At 33.6% G+C, this 27,428-nt stretch overlaps 1 protein-coding gene and 1 long non-coding RNA gene across 4 annotated transcripts in view; one reads left to right on the top strand and one right to left on the bottom strand.

Annotated features, from left to right (window-relative positions):
* The first annotated feature begins 804 nt into the window (after positions 1–804).
* LOC138713436 (uncharacterized) lies at positions 805–21,059 on the top strand. Its single transcript, XR_011335866.1, has 2 exons — positions 805–1,079; positions 20,762–21,059. It is a non-coding gene; the product is annotated as an uncharacterized lncRNA (long non-coding RNA).
* Positions 21,056–27,428, bottom strand: part of LOC138713434 (uncharacterized) — a 35,219-nt gene continuing 28,846 nt past the window's right edge. For all 3 annotated transcript variants that reach the window (XM_069845532.1, XM_069845534.1, XM_069845533.1), the window contains exon 2: positions 21,056–26,126. In XM_069845532.1, the coding sequence (XP_069701633.1) occupies positions 24,734–26,126 (1,393 nt within the window). In that variant the 3' untranslated portion in view covers positions 21,056–24,733. The remainder of the gene's footprint in view (positions 26,127–27,428) is intronic.

Here is a 27,428-nt window from a genome sequence, read left to right as displayed (position 1 = left end):
TAAAGAAATAATTAAGTTTCAGTATCCAGTATGTATTACTATGAAGATATCCGCAAATTATCTTAAAAAAAGCACGCACACACATACGCATTATCAGTAACGTTAACAGTGCAATATTATGATTGTTGAATTAAATTATGGTTTATTTAACAATGCTTGCAACTGCAGAGATTATATCAATGTCGCCGGTGTGCCGGAATTTTGTCCCGCAGGAGTTCTTTTACATGCCAGTAAATCTACTGACATGAGCCTGTCGGATTTAAATACACTTAAATGCCATCGACCTCAGCTGGGATCGAACCCGCAACCTCGAACAGAAGGCCAACACTATACCAACTATGCTACCGAAGGTGACTTATAATTGTTGAAGAAGTACATCAATTGTAGGTTATAAGATCTTGAAATTGTTGCAAGCAAGTAAGGAAAGGACGGACAGAAAGTAGAGGAAAGAGAAATAAATGAAGAAAAATTGTGATGAGTCATTAGGCTTACAGGGCGGTGTACAACTACTTTGCAAAACTAATTCGCATATGCAGAACAGGTTCTATTTTGAGTGTTAGTACCAGTAGCGTGGATCAGACTAATTGAATTATCACCCTCTACAAGCTATAAACAAGATGTCCTTTATCGGATGTACCATGATTGTAGTAAACAAAAATATTTACACAAAATTACCACTGTGTGTGAGATAAATATAAATGAAGTGAATATCATGCTCTAAAAACTTTATTTAGTGTTAATAACTCTAGCCTCAAGTTGTCAATAACACGAACAGCTATAATTATCTCCATGTAAGACCAAGAATTTGTACCTAATACTGTTTAGTCTTTAGGAACATTAAATCCAGACGTTTGAGATGGGTAGGGCATGTAGCATGTGTGGGCAAATCCAGAAATGCGTATAGAGTGTTAGTTGGGAGGCCAGAGGGAAATGGGGAGGCCAACACGTAAATGAGAGGATAATATTAAAATGGATTTGAGGGAGGTGGGATATGATTGTAGAGACTGGATTAATCTTGCTCAGGATGGCAGGCTTATGTGAGGATGGCAATGAACCTCTGGATTCCTTAAAAGCCGTAAGTAAGTAAGCAATACTGTTTGTCTGTGACAGTACAGGATGAGATATATTTTAGACAGACAGACGGATTTCTTCATTCTATAACATTCTTACAGTTACTTTAAAGCTAGAATAGGGAACATGTCCAGTTTTTATGTTTAACATATATTATAAAATGCAGTGAAATATATATTGTACAAAAAATTATTACATTAATATTTATTTTATGTTTAACATATGGAATGTAGTATGATGTCTACCATTAAATAATGTATGAAATATATTTACACAGCACTGTGAGATGTCAAGAATTCATCTGCAGAATAGGTGTGAGAAATTAAGTACCAGTAATTTTTTAATTTGGCCTTAAATAATACAGTGTTTCCGTTATGATTTTAATGTCCTCAGGAAGGCTATTAAATAATGATATTTATTGCCATGCAACATACCTTTTAAACAGCATGGTAAATTTGATGATGGTATATAAAAATACTTTTTTCTATGACTATATTGTATATGGCTCAATTAGTTAGAAATGTTTCTTTATTACATAAGAGGAAGTTTACTAAAGAATATGTATACTGAAATGTTAAGATCATAATTTCTGATTTTAAAAAATTGGTCTAAATGATTATCCAGACTTCATTCCAACTATTATTCATATTGCTCTTTTTTGTAGTAATAATATATATTTTACTATCTGCAAAATTTCTCCAAAATATTATTCTGTAAGACATAATGGAATGAAAATAGGCAAAATATACTATCTTTAAGATATTGCTGTAAGGATCTCATCACAAAGCACACTGAGCTTAGTTTGGGGATTATGTATTTTATGTGATTTTCCAGTTTAATATGTTATTACAGTAGAATCCCTCTTAACCGGCACCAAAGGGACCAGGCTAGTTCCGGATTCGAGATTTTACTGGATAACTGAATAAATACCGGTATATACAAAAAAAAAAAGTTCGTATTTCATGGTGCCAAATGTTGAAACTGCAACCATACGAAGCTTATTTCTCTATCACTTGCTCATAACTGAAAAAACACAAAAACTATGTGGATTTTCCTTATTAAAACACATCACACAACACAAATAATATACAAATTCTAGGTTCGAATATTCATTGAAAATGAAAGTTTGTGCGACCTTCCTAATGTGGCAATCTGGCAGATTAAATTTTTTTTTTTTTGTCCAGCCAAAAGTGCCGTTGCTTTGGTATTGCAGGTTATTTGGGTGCCAGTTACGAGGGATTTTACTGTAATATACAAATTTTTTGATGATGTTTCCAGAAAGGACACATTATTGATAAGTATGTCTAATGTTTGAGAGATTAAATTTGAACTTGAAGCAAGTCAATATATCCTACAAGACTATTATGAACACACAGTTACATTAATTACATTAATATGAAAACCAAGACAGAAAATAGGAAAGACTGGAAAATGCTGGGTTTGCAGTGAAAGACCTGCCCTTGGGCAGAACACTATGAATGAATGAATATGAAAACCAATATTGGCAAATACAGCTACCTTAGCTACTACATCTATATGCACAAAACTACCTCAGCATGATTTGATGCTGAGAGAATTTGTCATAGTTAAAGTGCAATCTACAAAAGTGTTCCAAAATACGACACTTAAAACAATATAATCTGTTATATATGAAGCCTATCATATGATGAACCCATAACAAGGAAGGACTAAAATTAAATAAATAAAGTTCAGAAACATTTCAGTTTCATAGCTCTTAACAAAACATTTTTTATTACAATATGTTCCAGGTAATTTTTTTTTAAATAATAACTATGAAATCTACAAAGTAACTGCAATTACATTCTTATAATTTTAATACAAATTTGTATAAAACAGAAAAATATGAAACAATATTTTCATGTTTGACATAAAAAGTCTGTATAGAGTGGTGATTGGTGGTGGAGGTGGTGGTGGTGGTGGTGGTGGTGGTGGTGGTGACGACAATTATGATAAGAAGCAGGAAGAAAACAAGGAATTGAAAGAGAAAAATATGAAGATCAGGAAAAGGTGATGATAATGATCAGAAAAAGAGGGAAAAGATTTCGGGGAACCAATGAGAGCCTATTTTAGTCAGGGAACTAAACATTACTAGTCTTTTCACTTCGGTGAAATAAAATTCGTTAGTATAGTATATATGTTTCAAGGCTACCAATGTTAAATACAATACTTTTAGAATCTACCAGAACTCAGAACAAATGCTTCAAATTAATTTAGTATTAGGAACATTAAATTCAGATGTTTGAGATGGGCAGGTGATGTAGCACATACAGGCGAATCCAGAAATGCATATAGAGTGTTAGTTGGAAGGCTAGAGCAAAAAAGACCTTTGGGGAGGCCGAGACGTAGATGGGAAGGTAATATTAAAATGGATTTGAGGGAAGAGGTATATGATGGTAGAGACTGGATTAATCTTGCTCAGGATAGAGACCAATGAAGGGCTTATTTGAGGACGGCATTGAACCTCCAGGTTCCTTAAAAGCCAGTAAGTAAGTTAAGTATTAGAAACATGTCACAAAGTTTACCACTCTTGAGCACATTACATGCATATCATTCCAACAGTCGGACCTGAGGATTCACACTCAACCAAGGGCAAAAAATTGAAGAGGGATATTGTTAGCACGGCTAAGGTAGGTAGGTGCTCACTTACCGGAATGGATCTGTATGGCATGTTCGGAATTTTATTCTTTGCATTATTTTAAATGGAGCACTGCCCACTTGACCATATCGCTTCTGTCCACATGACTGGATTCCATTCAGAATTCTGGCCAGACAATTCTAAACGGATTTCCGTACAGTCGAAGATCGAAATAAAGAATGCCATGGCCATATTGCAAGGCCTTCAATCACGGTAATATTGAAAATATAATGAAATGGACGACGAGAAGCTCATTTTATTAAGCCCAACAGTATGAAGAGCTTTATAATTCAACAATGTAATATGAAGAACATATGAGATAGATTAGGACAATACTAAATGAACCAAATATGTCCTTCATAATGTATTTAAGTTACAGAGCTATTAATTTTATTTCCAGGTTCAACTCAGAACACTACAATGAAATAATGCACTCTAGCAGTAAAATACAACACTATATGATAATTAATTCGGAAATGCGGACAAGTGGGCGATACTATAATAAAAATCAGAATCCGGTATTGTAGATTTAAAGTGAATAAAGGAATACTGTCTCTGACAGAGAAATATAGGCATTTCTCGCCCACTTCGAGATTCGGATAGTACAATGAGCCCATGCCAGTGGTCAAGTGCGCATGGGGTAGCACCATGCTTCAGTCATAAATCCCTCCATACATAACACTGATTTCTGTCTTATTTACTTAATGAAAGTGAATTACCATCAATTATGTATACATTTGACCAACAGCATTTTCTTATTGTTCTATTAAAAACACGTTATTGAAATACAATATATTATGGAGTTAATATGTTACACACTGGAAGATATGAATAAGGAAAGGTACTTATGTAGATAAGCTTTACACTCAAATAATAAAACAGATTTCTCAATAAATGTGTAATTCAAGTACATATGCATTTTATAATTAAATAATCAATATAGAATTGAACACAAGCAATACAATTTTATTAAGCTACAAAACCAAACTAACTACTACTAGGAAATGGCACACAGCTATGGCACACTAGGTAAATTTATGTAAAAGTACATAATATGGCATTACCAATACAGCATATGTGACGTACCAGTAACTTACTTAGAACATTAAGAACTTAGAAGCACAAGCTCAAGTCTATTAGAACACTTCGTGATAATAAAGCTGTCACCAACATCCAACTAACATCAGTTAATTCATATGTATGTACAGGGTCTGGCAGAGAAATGGGCGATTTTCGGAAGTGTAAGTCTCTCACAGCACGATAATTGATAAACTCCATGCACATTCTATTGCCAATACAATGCCACTTAGTCATCATGGAAAGATGAAATGGCGCACAACGTGCTCCTGCAATTAGAAGCTTTTACAAGAAAACGACAGTTTTGAGGCTTCTAGGAGTGAATTTCGTCATTTTAATTTATGGCATCATGATTTCGTCCCATCTGCTCATACGACTTACATTTTAATCCATACAAAATTCAGGTGGTACATCAATTAAAACATCGCAAATATTTTCAACTGAAGGACGTTTTGTGAGAAGAATTTAAATCATAAGCATAAAGATGCTTATTGATACTTTGTGGATGTCTAGTACAAAGCACAATTCCATCTCACTCAGTGGAAGACATTAAAGAACTTTCTTTTTAAGAAATAAATGGCGAACTATGTACTTTATGATCTCACGTATGTCATAAAAAAATTCTTCAGTAAATAACAAATTATTTATAATCTCCGTTCCTATGTCAGACCATGTATAACAGCGGTCATCAGCACAGTACACCCTTGGGCTAGCATCTCTTACTCACAGATAAGATATTGCACTAGCATGCATCTGTGGCTGATGGCGAGTATACTTTCTATCTCTCCCTTTTGCACAACAGTGCATATTGCAATACACTCCTTACACCTTAGCCATTTCAGCGAGTGCTGACAACCACTGATGTATAACGTAATCTAATTTATTAAACAAAAATGGATTTTTTTTTTAAGAAATGACTATGCAGAATGACTTACGAAGTTGTATGAACACTTACAGAGGTTATTCTTAGGACTATTTTGAGTAAAACATGAATCCAATACTCAAAAACTAGTTCTGCAATAATCTGTAGTAGTACCCGAGTGTCAACTATGAAAAAACATGGAAACAAATGTCTGCAAAAAGTACTATTTGATTAAATTATAAGTATGTGCCTGCAATATAAAATTATGAATCTTTGTGTAACATTTTTGTATATTTTAGTCTAAAGTGAGAATAATTCATGCTTTATGAATGATACGTTTTTACTAAATGAAGTTCGTGCTCCTTGCACAAAATTATTTTTACATGGTGCGGAAACTGGAAAACAGGACTGATGTTATGCTACTGCTGCTATCTACCAGAAGTGAAAATAATTTAAAAGAAGGATACATTCAAAATGTAGTGTTAGCTAATTTACACACCTCCCGCATGTGTGTGTGTGTGTGTGTATGATGAAACAAGACTAGAACAAAAAGTGAACATAAAATGCTATACATATATGGCTGGGCTGACATACCACGGAATCATTTTAAATGATGAAATATACATAGATAACTGTTTGTTCCTTAACATGTGTTTTTGACTTGCATAATTGAATCATTAGATCCAAATGGTTCAATACATCAGAGGTGATTGAAAAAGCTATGGGAATTAATCACCTGGGCACAAAACAGGGGAAAACAAAGATAAACTAAGCCAAAATACCATCAAGCTAATTGAATGAAGATTAAAGCTGAGGCAAACCAAGAACAACTAAGAGAGAATTAAAATAGAATAAGCTGTGTTGGATAAATTAATGAAAATGGAAAAGCAATGGATGCTAGAAACCGAGAGTCCGACAGGAGTATGAATGACAACAAGAAAAGACATGAATCAGCCACAGACTTCTACAGATCCTTATACACAAGCTCCCTCCAAAACCCCATAGCAAGCCACATATTTGATCCCACAACCAACAATTCCGACATCATCCTCCCATCTTAGTCAGTGAAGTTAGGACTGCAACTGATGAACTGGAGAAAGAAAAGATCCCTGGCGAAGTTAGAATATATAACAAACTTCCGAAGCAGGCTACGGACCATTTAATATCGATAGTCATCATCTTCAACAAAATTTTGCAAACAGAGGATATATACCTGACCAATGGAAATCAAGCATCATTTTCTTACACAAAAGACAACTTGAATAATTAGAGGCCCATAAACCTGATGTCAAATCTCTACAAGCTATTCTCGAAAATACTAGCAAGACGACTAACATAGGTCCTGGATAAGAATGAACCAACTGAACAAGCAGTTTCAACTCAGAATACAGCACAATGTGCCAGTTCCAAACTGTAAATCAACTAACTGAGAAGGCAGAATTTCCACTTGACAATACACATAGCCTTCATAGATTACAGCAATGCTTTTGACTCAGTTAAGACAAGCATATTTCAGGCATTGTTCACAGAAGGAATTGAAACTAAACAAAATTTACAGCCAGGTTTACCAAAGTAAAAACATAAACAGAAGGTAAACTTTTTTTATTCTAAAGAGCAGTACATCAAGTTGACCCAATTTCCCCCAAACTTTTTTATGTGCGTATTAGAGGACATATTCCGGAAAATGAATCGGAGCAAGAAATATGAAGTATGCTTAAATGGAAGTAACCTGACCAACTTGAGATTTTCCAATGATGTGGTACTGTTTGCCAGATCACCAAAAGAACTTCCGATAATGCATCAAGAGCTATGTGATCACAGTAAACCTGTATGTAGGCTTCTTGATGAACAAATCCAAATGACAAATAATGTCAAATGGGCCAACAATCCCAATGGACCTACAATACACATCTGAACATGGCTTTTAGAGAACCCAGAGGTTCACTGCCACCCTCACATCAGCTGCCATCGGTTCCTATCCTGAGCAAGATTAATCCAGTCTCTACCATCATATCCCACCTCCCTCAAATCCATTTTAACTACGTCTCGGCCTCCCTGAAGATCTTTTTCCCTCCAGCCTCCCAATTAACACTCTATATGCATTTCTGGATTCGTTCGTACATGCTACATGCCCTGCCCATCTCAAACGTCTGGATTTAATGTTCCTAATTATATCAGGTGAAGAATACAATGCGTGCAGTTCTGTGTTGTGTAAGAACATGTATACTTAGGGAAACTAATTTCCTTTAATCGCAAAATGGAGAAGGAAATTAGAATAGGAGTTGGTTTCGCTTGGAAGACTTTCTGATCCCTTAATCACTAAATCAGAGGCTCAAATTTAAAGTACCAGAGGCCTGTGTTTTTCCAGTGTTGCTATATGGCTGCCAAACCTCGTCCCTCACAGCCAAGCTAAGGAACAGCAATATGTTGAAGAAGCATGGAGAGGAAGATCCTTGGTATATCTCTGAAGGACAGAGTTTCAAACGAGACACTACATGGAATGTCAGCAACATTGGCTAATGCGCAACAAGCCATCAGGATGAAGTGGAAGTGGCGAGAGTACAATAGGAGAGATGGAAGTAAAAAAAGTTATCATATGGGACCCCTACATAGGCAAGAGATTTCGAAGCAGACCTCTTCAAAGAATAGGCGGGAAGACATTAGTCCAATGTGGCTAGATTTAGGAGACAATGGAGAAACAAAGGATGACAAATGAACATTGAACAATAAACTGTGCAGGAGATATTAATTGGACAATGAACAAAAGGTGTGTAAAAGCTGTATACATAATCAAGTGTTTCAAGTGAAGTTCTAGACTTAAGTATATTTACCTCGTATGTGGAGTAGCTGTGTGAGATATTAAAAGACCTTTCCCACATGTAGGGGCCTTTGTCCTTAATGGGACATATCTGGCTATTCATTTCATTTCAATTGATGTAAAACTTCTCAAATCAATTCAGAGTATTTGTGCATTAGTAAGGAAAGTATTTGATAACTCAGGGTTTGAAGAAAACTAAGGTTTGTATGCAGTTTGTTCCATATTCATTAACAGATAATCAATAACAACTCCGAGCTGAACACTGTAGGGGACTCAATGGGGCTACTGAACACAAACCAACCTTCTTGAATTCAATTGTCACAGCTAACAAGACAAGATGGTAATTTTCTAGGAGACATCGTTGCATATAGACCACAGTTAAACAAAGTATTTTCCCTGGACCAAAAATACAAGATGCGTTGCTTGTTTCACCTTATTATGAATAAGTGTCGGGGAAAGTGCCTTATTTTAGGTTATAATTCAGAACTTGTTCAATATTTAATAAGATGTTTAGGATTAGTGTAAAACTGGCCTATGTGCAATGACGTCTCCTAGCAAATTACCGACAAGATACGTATTTTCGTAATGACCTCGAAACAAAGCGACAAAGTGTAGAGTGGAATTCAGCAAACTCTCTTCATATACGGAAAGAAAACACAAATCAAAATAATATTAATCACTTTCTAAGACAACAAGGAAGTTGTATATAAAGGGTTCATACCCAATTACTGCTGCCTACCATGTGGACATTTTGTAATGTTTGCTTCAGAAAATCTGACAAGGCCTTAGGGTCAAGAAGATGGCACTTGGTTTCTGTTGCCTGATAATTCATCTAGTCAGTCAGGTCCTCACTTTCAGGGAACCAAACTTAGCACTGTGTGACTTCTTTTTGTTCCCAACACTAAAAGCACCATTGAAAGGTTATTTTGAAGACATGGACACCATGAAAAGACTGTAACGAAAGCACTGAACAGAATTCCAGACATAGCCTTTTGTCATTACTTTCAATTACAATGTCAGACTGTTCATACTGTACATTATAACATTATCTTTTCCCAGCACCAGTACCATTTTTTAGTTGCACCATTGTACACAACTTTAACTTTCAATTTCAATGCACCTGGCTGCAAGCATGTGAATCATGAATGATCTAGGATACATGCATTAATCATTAATCACAGAAAGCGCCAATTTCACGTCTGACAATGTTTGATAAGTCTGAGTATGTGCAAATGAGCCTCAATTTCACTTCACAACAATGTACTTTTCAATGTCAATATAACTTTGTGAATCATCCTACGTATTTAGGGTTATGCATGATACAATTCACCAATAAATTTTCATGAAAATTTAACAATTACGAAGTATGTACTAATTTAAATAACCTTAGGTCCAGAGCAATTAATAAAATTAAATGACAAGTTTAAATAGTCGCTGTCCACTTTTCACAGTAACTGTGTCATCTGTAGTCTCAAATAAAATGAGCCAGGAATATTACACCTAGATTATTATTAAATCAAATCCATTTTGAGCTAAGTAAAGTGTGGTTTTCAACACTCCAATCTGCAAAAGTGTTTTATCTCTCAAATATAATTCAAAAGTAGAAAAAATGCACCAACAAAAGTCACAAAAACAAATTTTTACAAGATAATATGGTTACAATAAATACAAACAACACTTCGGACATTCAAAGATGCTATTACCCACCATAAAAAACCGCACAGTATGAAATATATATTTACACTACAACAATCAACTATGAAATTTACATGGAGCTTTGATTATCATGTCTTTGGCTATCATCATTTATAGTGAATGTTAAGAGGTAAAGGTATCCCCGTAATATGCCACGAAGGCACTTGGGGGGCATGGAGGTAGAGCTCCATGCTTTCTAGTGAATGTTATGAGCTATATTTCATATAATAAAGTTTAACTACCATCAAAAGTCTACAAATTCATTTTTCCAAATAATGTACTGATACACTTCTCCTCTTTTTATGTAGACAGCTGAGAGCATGGGTCAAAGTTGGTAAAAACATGGCACTCCATCACAACATAAGACTTGTTTTACTGAATTTTATAACATTTATTTACCTTTTCTCTTTAAAGTCCTAATACAAATGTAGACCTAATGCATTTAATTATTTTTTATTAAATTAAATCAATATCGGTATGATAGTAGTGTAAGTTATACCATAACCTACAAAAATATACATTCATATGTGTCTAGGTTTAATTTTCCCAACAAACTGTTGCCATAACATGAATTTAAATGATTAGATTATCTTCATCTTGATAACCACTTTTTAGGAACCAATTAATGGCAATAATCGAAGCTCCACTGGACTACATTTCACTTCTGGTGTAATTTTTTTTTTTTAATTTATTGTGACAAGTAATTGACTGATGTTAACAAGATCGTAATTTATTGCTTAATTTTAATACAATTTTACAAAACGTGGTTGAAGGCCAAAGAAAGATAAATACATCCATGACTTACTAACAAAATGGTTCATTGTTTTCGTTCTGCAAATAGAGCAAAAAATCAATGCTTAATCTGTAATAATAGGCTACATATTGAAATAAAAAATAAAATTTAAAACGCACATATGCTTCTTCTCACTATGTGCTGCATGTTTTGTATTGATTGGATAACATTTCAGTGCTTATTTTATACTGCACACCTAGACGAAACTCCAAAATAAGATAGAGACTGGATTAATCTTGCTCAGGATAGGGATTGATGGCGAGCTTATGTGAGAGCGGCAAAAAACCTCTGGGTTCCTTAAAAGCCATAATTAAGTACACCTAGATTAAGCTATAGTTCTCCATTACACTCAAACAAGCTTGTAACAGAGAGGAAAACTGTGAAGATAATTAACATACATTTACATGAATATTAGCAGATATAAGAGTAGGAATTTAAACTAAATTCTGCGGAAACCGATAAAAATCCTTGGCATGGTTTTATTAATATGGGTGATTATACAGAATGAATCACAAAGTTGTGCTGATATTTAAAGAGCTAATTCCTTTGACTGTCCTGTGCCATAACCACAGGGTATAAAGCTTCAGGTCTTAGACCAACGAGTGGAATGAGTACTCATCAGGAAACACATTTTTTTAATGAAATTTCAGCCAGTGTTGGGGGTGGTGCCTACTCAGCATCAAGATGAATTTGAGGAGCTGCAGTAGTAGCAAAACCCACTTTCGAAAATTTAGCTATAACAGCTGGGAGAATCATTTGCTAAATTACACTAGCTGTGGATGATCATTCACCTCTGCTGGGGCATGCGGACGTGAGGCCAGCAGTCTACCTTGACCCTCTATGAGCTGTTGTGCCTTGGATTATATTATTCTTTTGATTATTTTGATTGAAATACGAGGTCTCAACAAGTAAGAGATCAGGTCGGAACAAGAAAGCAGGTTACCTCGAAATTCTACTGATTATTTATTTATTAACATATCATCATGCTTTAAGAGGTGTAGTTGTTAATATACTTGCCACTGAATATAAGGGTTCAAACTCAGCAAAGTATAATGAACTTTTAAGGGTCATAAATAGAGCCTGGATGTTGGTAAAATGCCTTTTGTTACTAGGTTGGCATATTATGCCAAACTGATATGGATTTAAATACATATCGAGGTATTTAGTAGTGATAGGACCGATTTTTGTTTTGCCTATTCAAGCTCTAACTGCCTATTTTAAGAATAAGTGCCAATTTTTGGCGGTTTTGGCTCCTAAAAATAAATTGATAGTCTACTTGCTATTTTTAAGTTATTTTAACGACCAACATTTTTATTTCCTTCAATTTATCCTTCACATGTGCACGTTTAATATTGACTATTCCACAGTTATAACCCTTTATATGAGTAGAACTTATTTAATTATGGAAACAAAATTACCAGTAGGCTTAAATCTCCTCCTACCCACCCAAATCATAACATTTTGAGCTTCCTTTGAGATATTGGTCATAACAGGTTAGATTGGCCAGGAGTGACTAGGACAGGGACACAGAAATCAGGAAAGCATTGGTTTCTCGTCCACAATACACCAGAATGAAGTCTGTGTGACCCGTATGCAATCACATAACACAGACACTGAATACAAATCTCCTCCCCTAACAAGTCAATGACGCATCTGGTGAAAGGAAGGGATGAATGATGTATTCCACCTTGTGACGTATGCCACAATTGGTGCCCAGTTCTGCAAGCCTGGGCTAGGAGGTACTATGTCTTAAGCCTCTCTGCACTTCAAGAATTGCATACAAGCTGAATGAAATTGAAAATATTACACGAATTAACTTGAACACCTACAGCTGTGGTAAACTGAAACATGATTGCTTCAAACATATTTAGTTATGTTAAATAATGTAGAACTATCTTTTCATATGATGAAAATAATTGTTCTATCTGATAGAAGGCAGAGTTTGACATCAGATATCTAAAAATATACCTTGTGGCAATGTGCAACCAATAACATGATGTGTTGCATGAGTATCATAAATTAGATGATGATATATTAGACTCTATGCTTTTCCTTAAAAATTTTTCATGTTTTAATTGCCTTTCGCCTCCAGATTATGCCTTTTCTTTTTTTTTAATTTACAGTGCCCTTTTCTGATTTTAATTGCCTTTTTTTTCGCCTGCCTATTTCAAGTATTATAAATACCTAATCATCTGCGCTCTAGTCATAAAAATCTATGGCATGTTTTACTTTAAAAGGGAAGTAAAGGTGAAAGATCTGTAATGTGAATATACAGCATAAAAGAACCCAAACTTTGATGGAGAAGACTTCAGGAAAAATATAACCAAATATAATAGCACACTGGACCTGATCAAGTAGAAACGAGTTAGTCCCACTTGGGTATATCTGTCGTCCACCTGTTCATTAACATACCTATTATCCTTACAGATGTACTTATGTATTACTCTTTCTAATAGTTACTGTTAAGACACAAATACTCAACTTCTTAAAGACCTTACTATTTAATATGAAAATCTTAGGTACTGCTTTTCAACCCAGTACACAGTAAAATAAAACAGCTACAACACTAAGGGTGCTGTGAACTTACAAGTTCGGAAATCTCTACTGTACTAAATTTCAGTACTTTCCTACACAAGCTGGCAACAATAATGCAATAGAATACTTCTTTCAGAATTTATTAATTCTAATGTACTATATAGACACTAACCATAGAGGATGAAACTCGTCTTTATCTTAAATTAAACTTTAATATTTACTCACAATTTTCTTCATGAAAGATATCTTCTATTTCAAGTAGAATGGAGTTTCATATTGTGTTCCTTATCCTTAAATACTGGAATTTCCTTTTAGTAATAAACATGAGTTAATGACTAGGATAATACAATTCATATTACTACTCGTAATTTAATTTAAAAAAAAAAATCGTACTGTATTTCAAGATCACTTTCACAATAGTCTTATAAATATTCATAGGTTTAAAAGGAAAGATTGAATTATGTACAGCCTATCTTCATTAAGTGACTTATATAGTGTTCTTATTACACATCACTTATGCTTATTACCACTCAACACTATTACAAATAATTAAGAAATGTTACAAAGCTGCAGTTTTATTATGTCACAAATTATAATATACCGGTAGCCTACATCACATTATATTTTTATCTAAACTTTTTCCTATAATAATTCAACTCTACTTTAAAAGTAATAATGTTAACTTAGATGATGAAAGCAATTTAAATCAATTTATGCATTTAACAAACAGGCAGAAAACACAATACAGATTATTTTTACCAAATAAATAATATAAAGGAAATATTAAGATCGATCAATTCCAGTTGAATATAAACATTTCAAAATAAATATTACCCTGAGTCTTAAATATGTTTGTCTGTGTATGTGTTCTCTACTTTCAAATCGATTCTATACTCAATGTAAGTCTATATTTGATTCATATACAGGTCACCAAAAATTTTATTAAATGTATTATAAATAAAGGGAAAACAATAATATTGTAAAATAAGTTTCAGCAATATCCTCGACAACTATTGTGACACATGGGATATTTTCGTGACACATTAAGCACAAATGGAGAGGGGGGGGGGGAGATAAGAGTCTTGTTAATATTTCATTGTATTATTCGCTCTATGATAATTCTATTTTATTTATACCTTCGTTGTCAAGCTCAAGACCCCATTCTTCTACATCACCAGATACCACCCCTAGCCACTTAGGTACAAGTTTTTCCAAACTAATTTTAAACACTAAAATCAACGTTTATTAACGAGCATATAATAATAGCCTTTGTGTATCATACCATGCCAGTTACTTATCTATTTGGTACACATTTCGGAACTTTTAAATTCTATTATAGTCAGCTTTACTTGAATTTTGTAAAGTTCTACAGTTCTCCAAAAAAATTGTACTGTATTTCTATATAAATACTGTTGATTTAAGACATATTTACGAGATCACTGACACAATTAACTGTAAGAGACACAATTAAAACATTATTATTCGGGAAATTTTCTGAAGACGAATTTATTGGGACTAATCTTCAGAGTCAAAACGAGTTCTTAATAATGAACAATTTACTATATGTAAACATATCTGAAGAGGAATATTTTGTGTGGTATTCGACAGATCTGTTGATCTGAAGGACAGAACAAACAATGCTGCATTGTTAAGAAGAGATACAGATTGTACTTTTTTCACCACTGCTAATGAAGAAAAAAATTCGCAACGTTTCGGAGATTGGCCCCATCTTAGAAATGTTGTGAATTCTTTATTCATTATCATCAATATAAAATCCAATTTAAGTATTTTCTTAGTATGTTCCACGTTATTTTATGGATAAGAGACATTAATCTACATAAACAAATAAAAAAAAATAGTCTGATCTGTTTGGGTATGGATAATATTAATTTATTATTATAAAGCTATTATGATAGTAGGAAAAATTCCTTGCTGGTTATATTATGATTAAAAGATGGGAGTTTCCATATGAGTCATTCCACATCAAATCGCACAGCAATAAAACATGACCTTCTCATAAATGGTCGAATTTTTTTTTCATGAATTCCGACATCAAATAAGGAGACCCATATTGTTTTATTTTCACAATTATTAATTATTTGTGTAGTTATGACTATTTAAAAGTACGCAAATTATGTGCGCACTGTTACATAAACTCACTTGGAACTCTGTGTCTACATATAATTGAGATTTGTGGTTTGGCTCATTTGAAAGACTAAATACAACACTTTTTGTTACTTTAGGCCTATCACAAACAAATTTAAAATTTGCCCTAAATTTTTAAAAATTTCTTTCTCAAAGCAAAATTACTATATTAAATAGCCAAGTTAAAAATCTGAAAAAAATATTGGCTTGTTCCCTGATGTATTATCTGTAAACTACTGCATTTAGAAATGTGGGATCTGCACACATACATTTGTAACAATTTATTTTCCAGAGGCATGCACGCGCTCGCGGTTCCCAGCTAGGCTAGAAGGCTGCCCGCGGAAAGTTTTACAAAACCCCCATTGCATATAATAACTGATGTCACCACACTACAAAACAAATGCGTTCATTCATCAAATGATTAATACCTTAAATAACTTAATATATCGATCCTATGAGGGGACAAAAAGGAAGGCAGAAAATAGGAAAGATTGGAGAAAGCTGAGTTTGCAGTGAAAGACCTGCCTTTGGGCAGAACACTGAATGAATGAATGAATATGCACCAACTCACCCAGTTCTACTGTTACAATCTGCAAAGAGTAACTATTCACAAGGTTTTTAAAGATGAAACACCCATTTGTTCTTAAGAAGAAGATATTTTTCGGAAATTTTTTCCAACCCAAATAATCATAGAAGACATTAGTATCCTCCTAAGGTTAGTGAGAGGTGTATTTTTTCATTAAACGATTTATTTATTCTGCAAAAAAAATAAATAAATAATAAATTCATGTAACATGGAATATCTCCGTAGATACAGAAAGCAGTCCCAATCACATAACTGTCTGAGCTAATAAAACGATACATCATCTGGTATAATTTCAAGTAACACTACAAGAATGTTATCTTTTCACATAGTTTCAGCAGTTTTCAATAAAGCTCATTTATAAAGGTAATGATGTTAACAATCCTACTAACTGGTATCCGATTACCATTTGCTGTTATTCAACAAGTTATTGAGAGGGTTTTTGATAAACTGCTTTGGAGTTATGTAACATTTCAAGACTTCACATGTGCACCTGATACTTTTTTGGAAATCATTTTATAAAACGCAGTCCAAACCTGTGGAGTAGTGGTTAGCGCGTCTGGCCACGAAAACAGGTGGCCCAGGTTCGATTCTCGGTCGGGACAAGTTACCTGGTTGAGGTTTTTTCCGGGGTTTTCCCTCAACCCAATATATGAGCAAATGCTGGGTAACTTTCGGTGCTGGACCCCGGACTCATTTCACTGTCATTATCACCTTCATCTCATTCAGACGCTAAATAAACTAAGCTGTTGATAAAGCGTCGTAAAATAACCTACTAAAATAAAAAAATAAAATAAAATGCAAAGCAGAACAAGAGAGATGCCTGTGCGATATTTCTTGATGCTCGCAAAGCCTTTGGTGATGTAGAATATGACCATCTTAAGAGCATTTTAGTTTCTCTTGGGATGTCCCTTCAAGAAGCTAATACAACTCAGATACGAACATCTACGAAGAAAACATAACCAAATAATCTATGGAGTATTGTAAGATTCACCTTTGTCTCTGGCATTATTTAACATTGCTACTGATCATATCGTGGAAGAAATTTTAGTATAAGATTATGGCTATCCATTAGTCAAGGATTAATCTAATCTCACCATCATGAGTTTTTTCAATGAAATGTTAATCTTTAGGAACAACACAGAAGCTGCTGCCAAATTGAGGAAGATCACCTATGGCCAGGTTTGAAGAAATCAGTTTGTATATTAAAACCTTGAAATTGATTTGCCTCTCTATCAAGAAAGGTAGGTTTACTGAAAAATCCATATCCACCAGCATTGAAGATTGCAACATTAAATCACAATGAACCAGTATGAGCTGAAACTTGACATATAAACAATACTGAATTAAACACGACATAAAGTTGACACTTATTAAGTCATTACTCACCACTATTGTAGGTCAATCAGAAGCATTCAGTCTTGAATAGTTCAATGTCACTTGGTTTTATATACCAATTTCAAATCACCCTCCTAAACAAAATATCACAAAACTTCTTAATGGATTCTGATAAAATTTTGAAGAGTGGATTCGAAGACATTTTACAGCAAACATCAAATGTTCCAAATCAGATTATTCAGACAGAAAATACAAGGGAATCGGTTTATTTCATTCCATTTGGGAAGTAAAATTACAACATATTAACATATGCAATAAACTATCATACTGTAGGTCATTAACAGTTAAATCAATGCCACACGAAACCTGGGACAAGAAAGTGTTAAGACGTCTACAGTACCTGGGTGTAGAAGTGACTGAGCACATCAAGTCTCCAACTAGTCATCTTCCCAATACAGTTAAAGTAAGACAGGTGTTAAGAGAGAAAGAATTTCAGCTGCGGACAAAGCTTCCGCACAAAGGAAAGAGCAATGAGCTCTTCAAAGAAAAATCACCTAGACATCATGTGCTGAATGGAGAGATGCCATCATGATCACTACTAAAGTTTGCTCAGTTCACTCCCTGCTGGGCAGGTTCAAAAACAACAGCTTCTACTGGCATTGCCACAGAGAGCACAGAACTCTTGCCCATGTCCCGGGTGCCTGTCCACTTGGGGAGGTGTTGTAAAATCGTCATCTTTCCATACAACACATGATAGCCAACACACTGTGAGATCATGGTTATTGGGTGTATGAAGAAGTTCCCGGGTTAGCCACCAGTGAAGTAATAGGAGCATAAATATGACAGCCTTCCAATCAACAAGTACACAGGATTTTATCTTAGACCTAACAGGTGTTTTGAATCTCATAGTGGCACCCAGAAGAAATTAACTCCGAGAAAAAATAAATTTATCATCATACTATGGACTCCTATAAAAATAAATACAACTTGGTAGATATTTCTGTTCATGGACTAATGACTAGTGCCTGAGGTACGATACCTAGTGCCTGAGGTACGATATCTAATCACCTAGTGAGACTGTGGGATTCTGTAGGGCTCCATAGTCATGTATGGCCCTACATAACTTTATGCATACTAACTATTTATTATATCTTAACATACTTATTTCCTTTTTTATTGGTGTTATTGATGTTACTGTTCTTTTAATCTTTTTAATGTGCTATTTTAGACCTTGGTATATTATACCATACCAATTCTTCAATTCATATGTTAGATGAACAACTTCTGTTTAAGTGTTATACTTTGTTGTAGTGGCAGCCTCCTTATGACAGAAGTCATAAATAAATAAATAATAATTATTATTATTATTATTATTAGCTGGAAGATGGTAGGTACTAGCTGTAGAATCATGAAATACATTTTATATACCGTACATATTATAATATGGTACATTCATTATTATTATTACTACTACTACCGTCTTCAGCCCTATTTAAATATGTATGAGTGCACATTAGCTTATAATAATGAAAGTATGTCTCAATATTATGGAATGTTCTTCTTCACTCTTACTTAATGCTTCCTGATTTTCTTCGCATATACACGACTTTACTATAATGACGTTTCAAGCACATTATTGCATCTTTGTAACAGTCATTATTTGAGTCTCGTAATAAATTAGGAATATACATCAAAAGGACATATAAAGAAAGCAGCTGTATAATTGATATCCTCATAATAATAATAATAATAATAATAATAATAATAATAATAATAATAATAATAATAATAATAATAATATCATCATCATCATCATCATCATGTGCTTATAACAGGAATTTTGTATAGATGTTACCAATCCACAAATGCTAGAGTCTTTGACCATTCTGTAATTTATTCTTCATCTGACAACAAAAGGCAACACGTGACAAAGATTATAAGCTCATTTTTATGGGTGAGAGATAAAATACCCATTTCACTAGAAGTAATCTGAAACTGTCGCACAATGCAAAAAGACATTTAGATGCAATTTTAAAAGTTGTAAAAATATACAGTTTCTCAACTATAGTAATTGTTCAATTTTAATGGCAACCTGTTAAACAGGTTATAAATACCCTAAATAACTTCTATTTATATTCAAGGTAGCAAAAACCATGAAATACGTCCTTATATCTTTAACAACAAGTTCTATTAGCTTCAGAGAAAATACATCTCATTTGGAAAGAACACACACACAGAGATGTGGAAATGTAAAAATATACAAGAAACCAAATTGAAAGTATCAGGGTCATGTACCAGTATACTAATTCTATGATGTTTCTAAGCAACCACCATATTACAAACTTGTTTAAAACTAGAATTTTAACACATTTATTAAGCATAATTATAATAATGAGATTCTATGTCAAACTGCAATAATATAAATCACACACATTATCAGACTAACATAAAAAGGTTTGTTTTGAACTGGCCCTGAGAACAACATGATGAACATCAAAATACAGAAGTATAAAAATCAGTCCAGAGAATAAACCTGTCAGCATATATTTGAACATAAAGAGACTACTCATTTCAATATAGTTTATACACATAATAGGGTGTACAAAAGTATATTAAACTGAGAAGTAACACTTTTATAAGCAAGTTTATTATTGGCACATACAAAAACATTCATAACTCTATAAAAAATAAATTAACATGCTGATAACTCGAACCTGATTGTTATTGTATCCCAATACACACTTTTTCTTACTCTATAGACACAATTAATTTATCTGCAGTGACTTGTTAAATTTTTTAGTTTCTAAACTATCTTGTCACAAGAAGTAAAATTCGTAAATTCAAATCAAATTTATCCTTTTAATAAGAGTATGAAAGAATATCACTTTCTATCCCTTCTCAGGAACTTTAAAGCAATTATTTCCTAAGATGAGATCACAAAATCAAAGAAAGGGTATGCAATAGAAAATAAAAGAATCATTACAAACTATTGTAATTATTTTAAACATAGTTCTAAAAACCTAAGTTCATTGCCATAAGCACATATAAAGAATGACGAATGAATATTATCTCACAATGTAACACACAATATGCTTATTCTTCACGGTACCGGTAATACTTTGTATTTGAAAAGAATATTATAACAAATAAACAACACAACATATATGATTATATTTATATTATTCTAGATGCAGTGAGGCTCTTTTCTTGCTATCAGCCTGCAGTTCACAGTTACTCCACAGCAACAAGGTTGATGCTACACTCTCAAGAATGCCAGCCATGAAAGCCTTGCTAATAGGACAGGAGAGTGTTTCGTCTTTGCTTAAACCTATCTTGGGAGGTCACTAAATTACCCTTTTGTTTAATTGCATATTTGTACTCTGTATTGACAGGTTGCTAAATTGCTCTTTGGTTCAAGTATGAGTGTATTCTGTGTTTGTAACCTAAATTTGAAAATCATTAAACTGTATTATGCATGTTAATTTATTTGTTTTTTTTTTTTTTTTTTTTTTTACTATGTGAAAATGATACATCATGCATCCTGAGTATACATTGGAGCAATAAGAACAATGTTTGAATTATTTGGTTTTTCTTTTTATTATCATCATCACCACTGCAATTTCTAATCTCACTCTCTGCGATTTTTATTGATGGAGGAACTTATAGGACAAGTTTGCGAAATAATTTTTGCAACAGATAGTATTCTGAGGAAGACTGCGTAAAATTTCTACAATTAACTTCCAAGAATGTGTATGAACATGTGGGTAACATTTGCAGCAATATTTATGAGATCTGATCAAAATGTATCCGAATTTTATTTTAATACTCCCGAACTATCTGTAATATGGTCAGACTTTGTGGCTTGTTGTCTCTACATTCTTAGCATTCCTGATATCCAACTCAGTCACTGACAGCTTGTGTTGTGTTGTCTGTGCCTAACACATTCTCGTTTCCATCATGACTGAGAATACTATCAGAGAATCTGCACCAAATTTTGCCACAAACTCAACAAAACGCAAATAGAGGCCGTCATTGAGAAGATAAAGAAGGGCTCTGCTGTTATTGCTATGGAGGATATGCAAGTTAAGGAGCTGCCTTAAAGATGGCTGAACATCAGTTACAGTGATGATGACTGATAAATATTCTGGTATTATTTTCTGGCCATCAGAGTTTTGTTAATCACGACTACATTCCTAATGCGCAGGAAATCAACAAAGAGTACCTCTCAGAAGTTCTCAGTCATCTGTGAAATAATGAGACTAGAACTCATCACAACACCCTGCTCATCTAATTCTGAAATGTTTTGCCAAACACAGAATGTGACAGGTCTGACAGTCCATCTACTCTCCAGGTATGGTTTCCTGTAACTTCTGGGTGTTCCCAAGACTAAAGATGTCACTAAAAGATTCCTGATTTGAAAGCAATCAAGACCTTGCCAGGGATATCGAAAAATGACATTGGAAGGACAACTGGGAAAAGTGTAAGTCAGAAGGGATCTACTTTATATAGGATTACAGTATGAACTCGAAAAGTAGTAAGGTAGTCTTTCTTTCAAGACCACACATCTTATAGTTTCTGATCAGTCCTCATGGCAGTGCCAATTTGCAAGTTACGTTTGCTCTATTAACCAGATTTCAACAGTCAGCATTCAAAGATATGAGGCTCAACTTATTGACCAAGCAAGCACTGTTGGCTGCAGAATAGCAGATTTTTTTCACTGTATCCATTTTTTATTTTGTTGTATTAATAAATAAATCATAATTTTCAATTCAGAAGAGTAATTAGTATATCATAAATTGCATATTATAGTAAGGCATCAATTTTCATGTTTGAAGGCATTTGTGAAATTTCTCAATAGAGGCATTCAGTGTACCAAAATTCATTAGGTGAACTGGGATTTTTCATGACTTCATTAACTTGAATTGATCAGCATCTCAAAGATATCTCATTAACGTTTATTTCAGGTTCTTCTCTATTTTCGGGAACCAAATAATCACAAATACCACAAAAATGGATCCCAGAACTATTCTACAGAGTGGTCGAGAAGTGGGTGTAACCCCCTTTATTTTGCGAAGATTTGTGTTGGCATGTTGGTAACCTCAATAACCATGCAATGGGAATAATAATCTGTATCACACAAAGAAAGAGTTACGAGCAGCTGTGGATGCCTTCATGCACACACGTGACTCTCAGATGATCTGCAAAACATCTATTAGAACATGGCGTAGAATTCAGTTGTGCTACGACAATAATGGTCTACATACTGATGTTCTGGACTCTTAAACCATAACGTAAGTACCCATATCAAGAATTCAATCATAACCATCAGTGTTGAAAAGAAAGGGGGGATATGCTCACTTCTTGACCACTCTGTACAATGATTTATTTTATATTATACTTATTGACATTATCTTTGTGCCTATATTTAAGTGCTATGCTTTCTAAGAAAGAAGTTGCATTTTGCATGGATAATAATGAAGGCAGAGGAGTCTTTCCATCTTTTATTTAAAATGTTTCGAATATTCTCTTTCACACTGAATTTCAAGCAATGCCGATCAAGACAAAGTATTGTTACATAACGAATCTTGTAAATAAGTTTACAGTAGCCACTTTCAATCATCCCAATAAATTCAGATATGAAGCATGAAATCTATGTTGCACTTGTTCTGAAAGAAGGCACAAGATATAAAGTTTGGGAATCTTTGTTTTAATCAGATTTTTCTCTTGATCTTTTCTAGTACTGCAACCCTAATTAATGAACAAATAAAATGGTAAACAATATGGAATACAGCATTTATTACCTGCAATAAAATTGTAGATCCATGCACGAAGTATAATGTATTAAGATATACTGGCTTCCTGGTATGTATATGTACATTACTCCTTTCAAATAATTTGTCTTGCCAAAGTATTATAAACATTTTGCAGTAACAGTAAATAAAAATGTTAATGTCAGCATATTTGTTAATTCTTAGAACTAAAAATCAATTTTTCATTTGCTTATTATTTTATTTACACATTTCTATATATTTTCCGAAGAAAATAATCACATTTACTTTATATTAATTAATCCTAGTCAATCTCAGTTCATTTTTTTAATGTTTAATAGGACTAATATTACATCTCATCAATTTCGATTATTTATACAGATGAAAAATTACTGCAATAGTGTAACTAAGACATTTCATAAATTAATCATGAATATCATAAGGTAAAACACGGACAAAAAACATACAAGTAACATTGAAAACAACTATATACAAAATCAGTATATATATTTATTCCATAATTCTTTCGAGCTTGTTACGCCTTTACAACATTTTTATAGCATATGAAACGTATCTCTATTCAACATAGCAATAGTCTCATGTTTTGGCAACTTTAACATGTACAACAAATCAATTAAGCAACTGATATGGGGGCGAAAACAAGCTAGGTACCAAAATAAGAAAGTACAAAAGTATACATAAACATTTGATACATGTTCAATTGATTACTGTTCTTTTAGATCACAATCTGTGAACAATAAGAAAAATACTTTCACACTTTCCAGAAATGGAATTAAGTTTCATACATTGTTATTCTTTATCTTACGAAGATAAATGTACAAATGTAGACAGGCAATCAAACATACACACAACACAAATGACTACTCCAGATACTTAAGCAGACTTTATAAATTACAATCTTATTGTTATGCTCCAATTCACAGAAATTCTTAGACAATACTTTAAGCACTGCGTCATTTATGGTTAAATGATATAGATTCTACATGGGTTCTTATAAGGATTTCCATCACCTATTGTCGCATTACACTTTATAACAAGATAACATAGAATATGAGATTTTCTGTAGTATAAAGAAGTTCTGCAATGAAATCCCTAAAAAAGAAAAATAAAATACTTGTTTTCAGGAACAGAAAAAAAAATTCACAAAACCAGTCTTTTGTTGTGTGTATTAAAATAAATAAAAATTCAACATTTCCTTGAGAAACCTAACAATAAAATTATAAACAGCTTCTTTACATAAAGGGAAAATTAAAGTAACAGTGTGATCATTTGGGAAAATTCAATACAAATTATTTCCAACCGATAAAAACAATAACCACACTGACATACTCTCTCACAGACTGGAAGATTGTATCATCTTACAGATTTGTTTTACCTCTCTAAAGGTGCGATTACCCTAAGTTGTGGGCACTTAGCAGTAAGCAGGTTAGCAATATTTTGTGCAAATTGACACGTTGGGGACCAATATATTTCCTCCAGATTATTCAGAGTAGCCTGCTGGAGTACACGTTCCAGCAATTCACAATTACTGTTGTTACGTAAGTACACAACAAGTTTCCTTACATTGATACATTGATGCAAAAAGAATTTTGGCCAAGATGCACCAGGGAAGTTGAGATGAAGACATTCAACTGATTCAAAACCTGGAAGACGCGGATGTAAATAATCTTCCAATGAAGGATTTGTTTCATCATAAGCTATCAAATGAAGACAGCTTAATGAATGACAGTGTTCACCAATGAATTTTACATCAAGCGCTTCAGCATAAATGAGATGAAGATACACTAACTGTCCACCAATAGCACTAAGCAGCTCTTTGACCTCTGTAAATCTAATGTTGGACAGCCAAAGTCCACGTAAATGTTTCAACCCCTTCAATGGAGTAAAATCACATTCATTACTACAAAGAAATTTGACTTCTATCAGATTTGGAAAATGCTGAACCAACAGGCTGAGGTGTGAGGATGAAATGTTATAACATCCAAAACTCAACAGTTTTGAAGAGCGTGTCTGGGTACCCTCATTTCCATATCCTTCATTTTTGGATAATCCATTTAACAATTCTGTTAAACCATTTTGAGATATTTTTCCCATTACACTCAGTTCTTCTAAATGTTTTAATTTGAGGATGGCTTCCACACTTGCATCAGTAATATTTGGTGACCAGCTGACATGAAGGCGCTTCAATCTTTTACACTTCTTTGCAACAGCTTCTAATAATGCATCACTGCATTTGAAAACACATGTAAATTCCTCTAGATTTTCGGCCACATGGACGTCATCTGCCCAGACTCCGCGGCAATACTGGTTTCCTAAACGTACTACTTTCAAGTTATTCAGTGTGCATAACTTGTTAAAAAGGAAGAACACAATAAAATTCAGTTCATATCTGTAATCAAAGCTATGCATCGGTTCTGCACCCAGCTCAAGTCTAGTCACTCCTGGATGAATGATGGCACTCAGTAACTCATATATAATATCCTGACACCAGGATTCGCCAATACATCCACGTATGTTCTCATACAAGCTATCCACACATCTCAGCAACTTAACTGTTATCTTGTTTGCTATCAAGGCCGGCATTGTACAATGCAATATATCTTTCAGTCTTCTGCATCTTTCTTGGGCATGATGCAACTTCTTGCTTTCAGGAACAGTATTTTGCATCAACTGTACACAAAGTTGTGATACATGATCTTCAATGGCTCCCAATGCAAGATTCTCCAAGGTGTCTGGTTTAAGAGGCTGTGGCATGGTGCTTTTACTGGAAAAAGAAATAAATACGTAGAACAGGTCATTTATCTGATGAAAGATATGTTATTAAATTATAGAGTAAGGACTGCAACTTGCCTTCAATTTGGTACATCCATCATCAATCATAACTTCACAACATCTGTCTAAAACCAATATAATATTCAAAAGATTTCTATTCAACTACATTAGAATAAACTTTACTTGATGGAACTATAAATATTATAACAAAGATTGTTCCAACCAATGTGAAAGCAAAATCACCTAGGTATCGAGAATAACGCGTATTCATTTTCCATTCTGAATTCTGAAATTTGTAATAATATTAGGAGACAAATTAGGATATATTAACTGATTATGTTTAGTGTATATAAATCCAAAACACTTTTAGAGTACTTTTCACATTATCTAGAAATGTCATGTTTGAACCTCAGCTTTTACATTACAGGTTGCAAAAAAAAAAAAAAATAATAAAAAATTCTTAGTCTGTTGAACTAAATACTATCCAAGCAACAAATTAATAATGAATTACAGCCTGAAATTTGCAAAGCCTGACATAGTATGGATGACTGGAAGTGGAAGCACATATCAGTCATGAGACATTGATGGGCTAGTACTGGTAGTAGTAGATTCAGATCAAACTCAAAAATACGGTTTTTCAATAAAGACTGCAATCAATGCTATATTCTGGAGGTGGTCTTCCTTTTCAATCACCTGGAGCTAATGCTTTCCCAAAAGGGGAAATGTGAAAGAAGAATTAGAGCATGAGATCAAGGAATCCCTTCAGAATCAAAAGAGTGGGAAATGCAGTGAATGTAATAGTCGAAATATAAAAGTTCATTAACAATTATGTCCAGTACCTACACAAATTCATTTTATTGACTTCAACGAAATGTTTCAAGTTTTACTAATGAAAGTATAAATGGTAATAAAGCAACAATGGATTCTTGCATATATTAAAACAAAAAGTTTGGTAATTTAGAAATATGTTACTGAAACCACTGAAATCAGCATTCTGTAGTTAGTACAAAGAAGTATATTTTTCATGTACTAGTATTGCAAACTCAACAATAATATTACAATAAAGTAGGCCTACAAGTGGAAATGCAACTACCTGCATCCATTAAAATCTTGTGAAAGATATAGTTCAATTTATTGTCTGAAATGTCCATAATATTGTTAAAAATATACATGATCCAACACATTCTTTCGATATCCAAGATGAGATATAAAACTACAGTATATCTGGTAGTATGTGGCAATATTTCAGGTACCATAACAAATGCATGCTGTAATTACTTATTGTCTGAAATGG

This window comes from Periplaneta americana, chromosome 14, assembly GCF_040183065.1.
Source record: "Periplaneta americana isolate PAMFEO1 chromosome 14, P.americana_PAMFEO1_priV1, whole genome shotgun sequence".
In the NCBI taxonomy this organism is placed as follows: Eukaryota; Metazoa; Arthropoda; class Insecta; order Blattodea; family Blattidae; genus Periplaneta; species Periplaneta americana.
The sequence above is the reverse complement of the archived record's forward strand: the minus strand, read 5'-3'. Positions and strand labels throughout refer to the sequence as shown.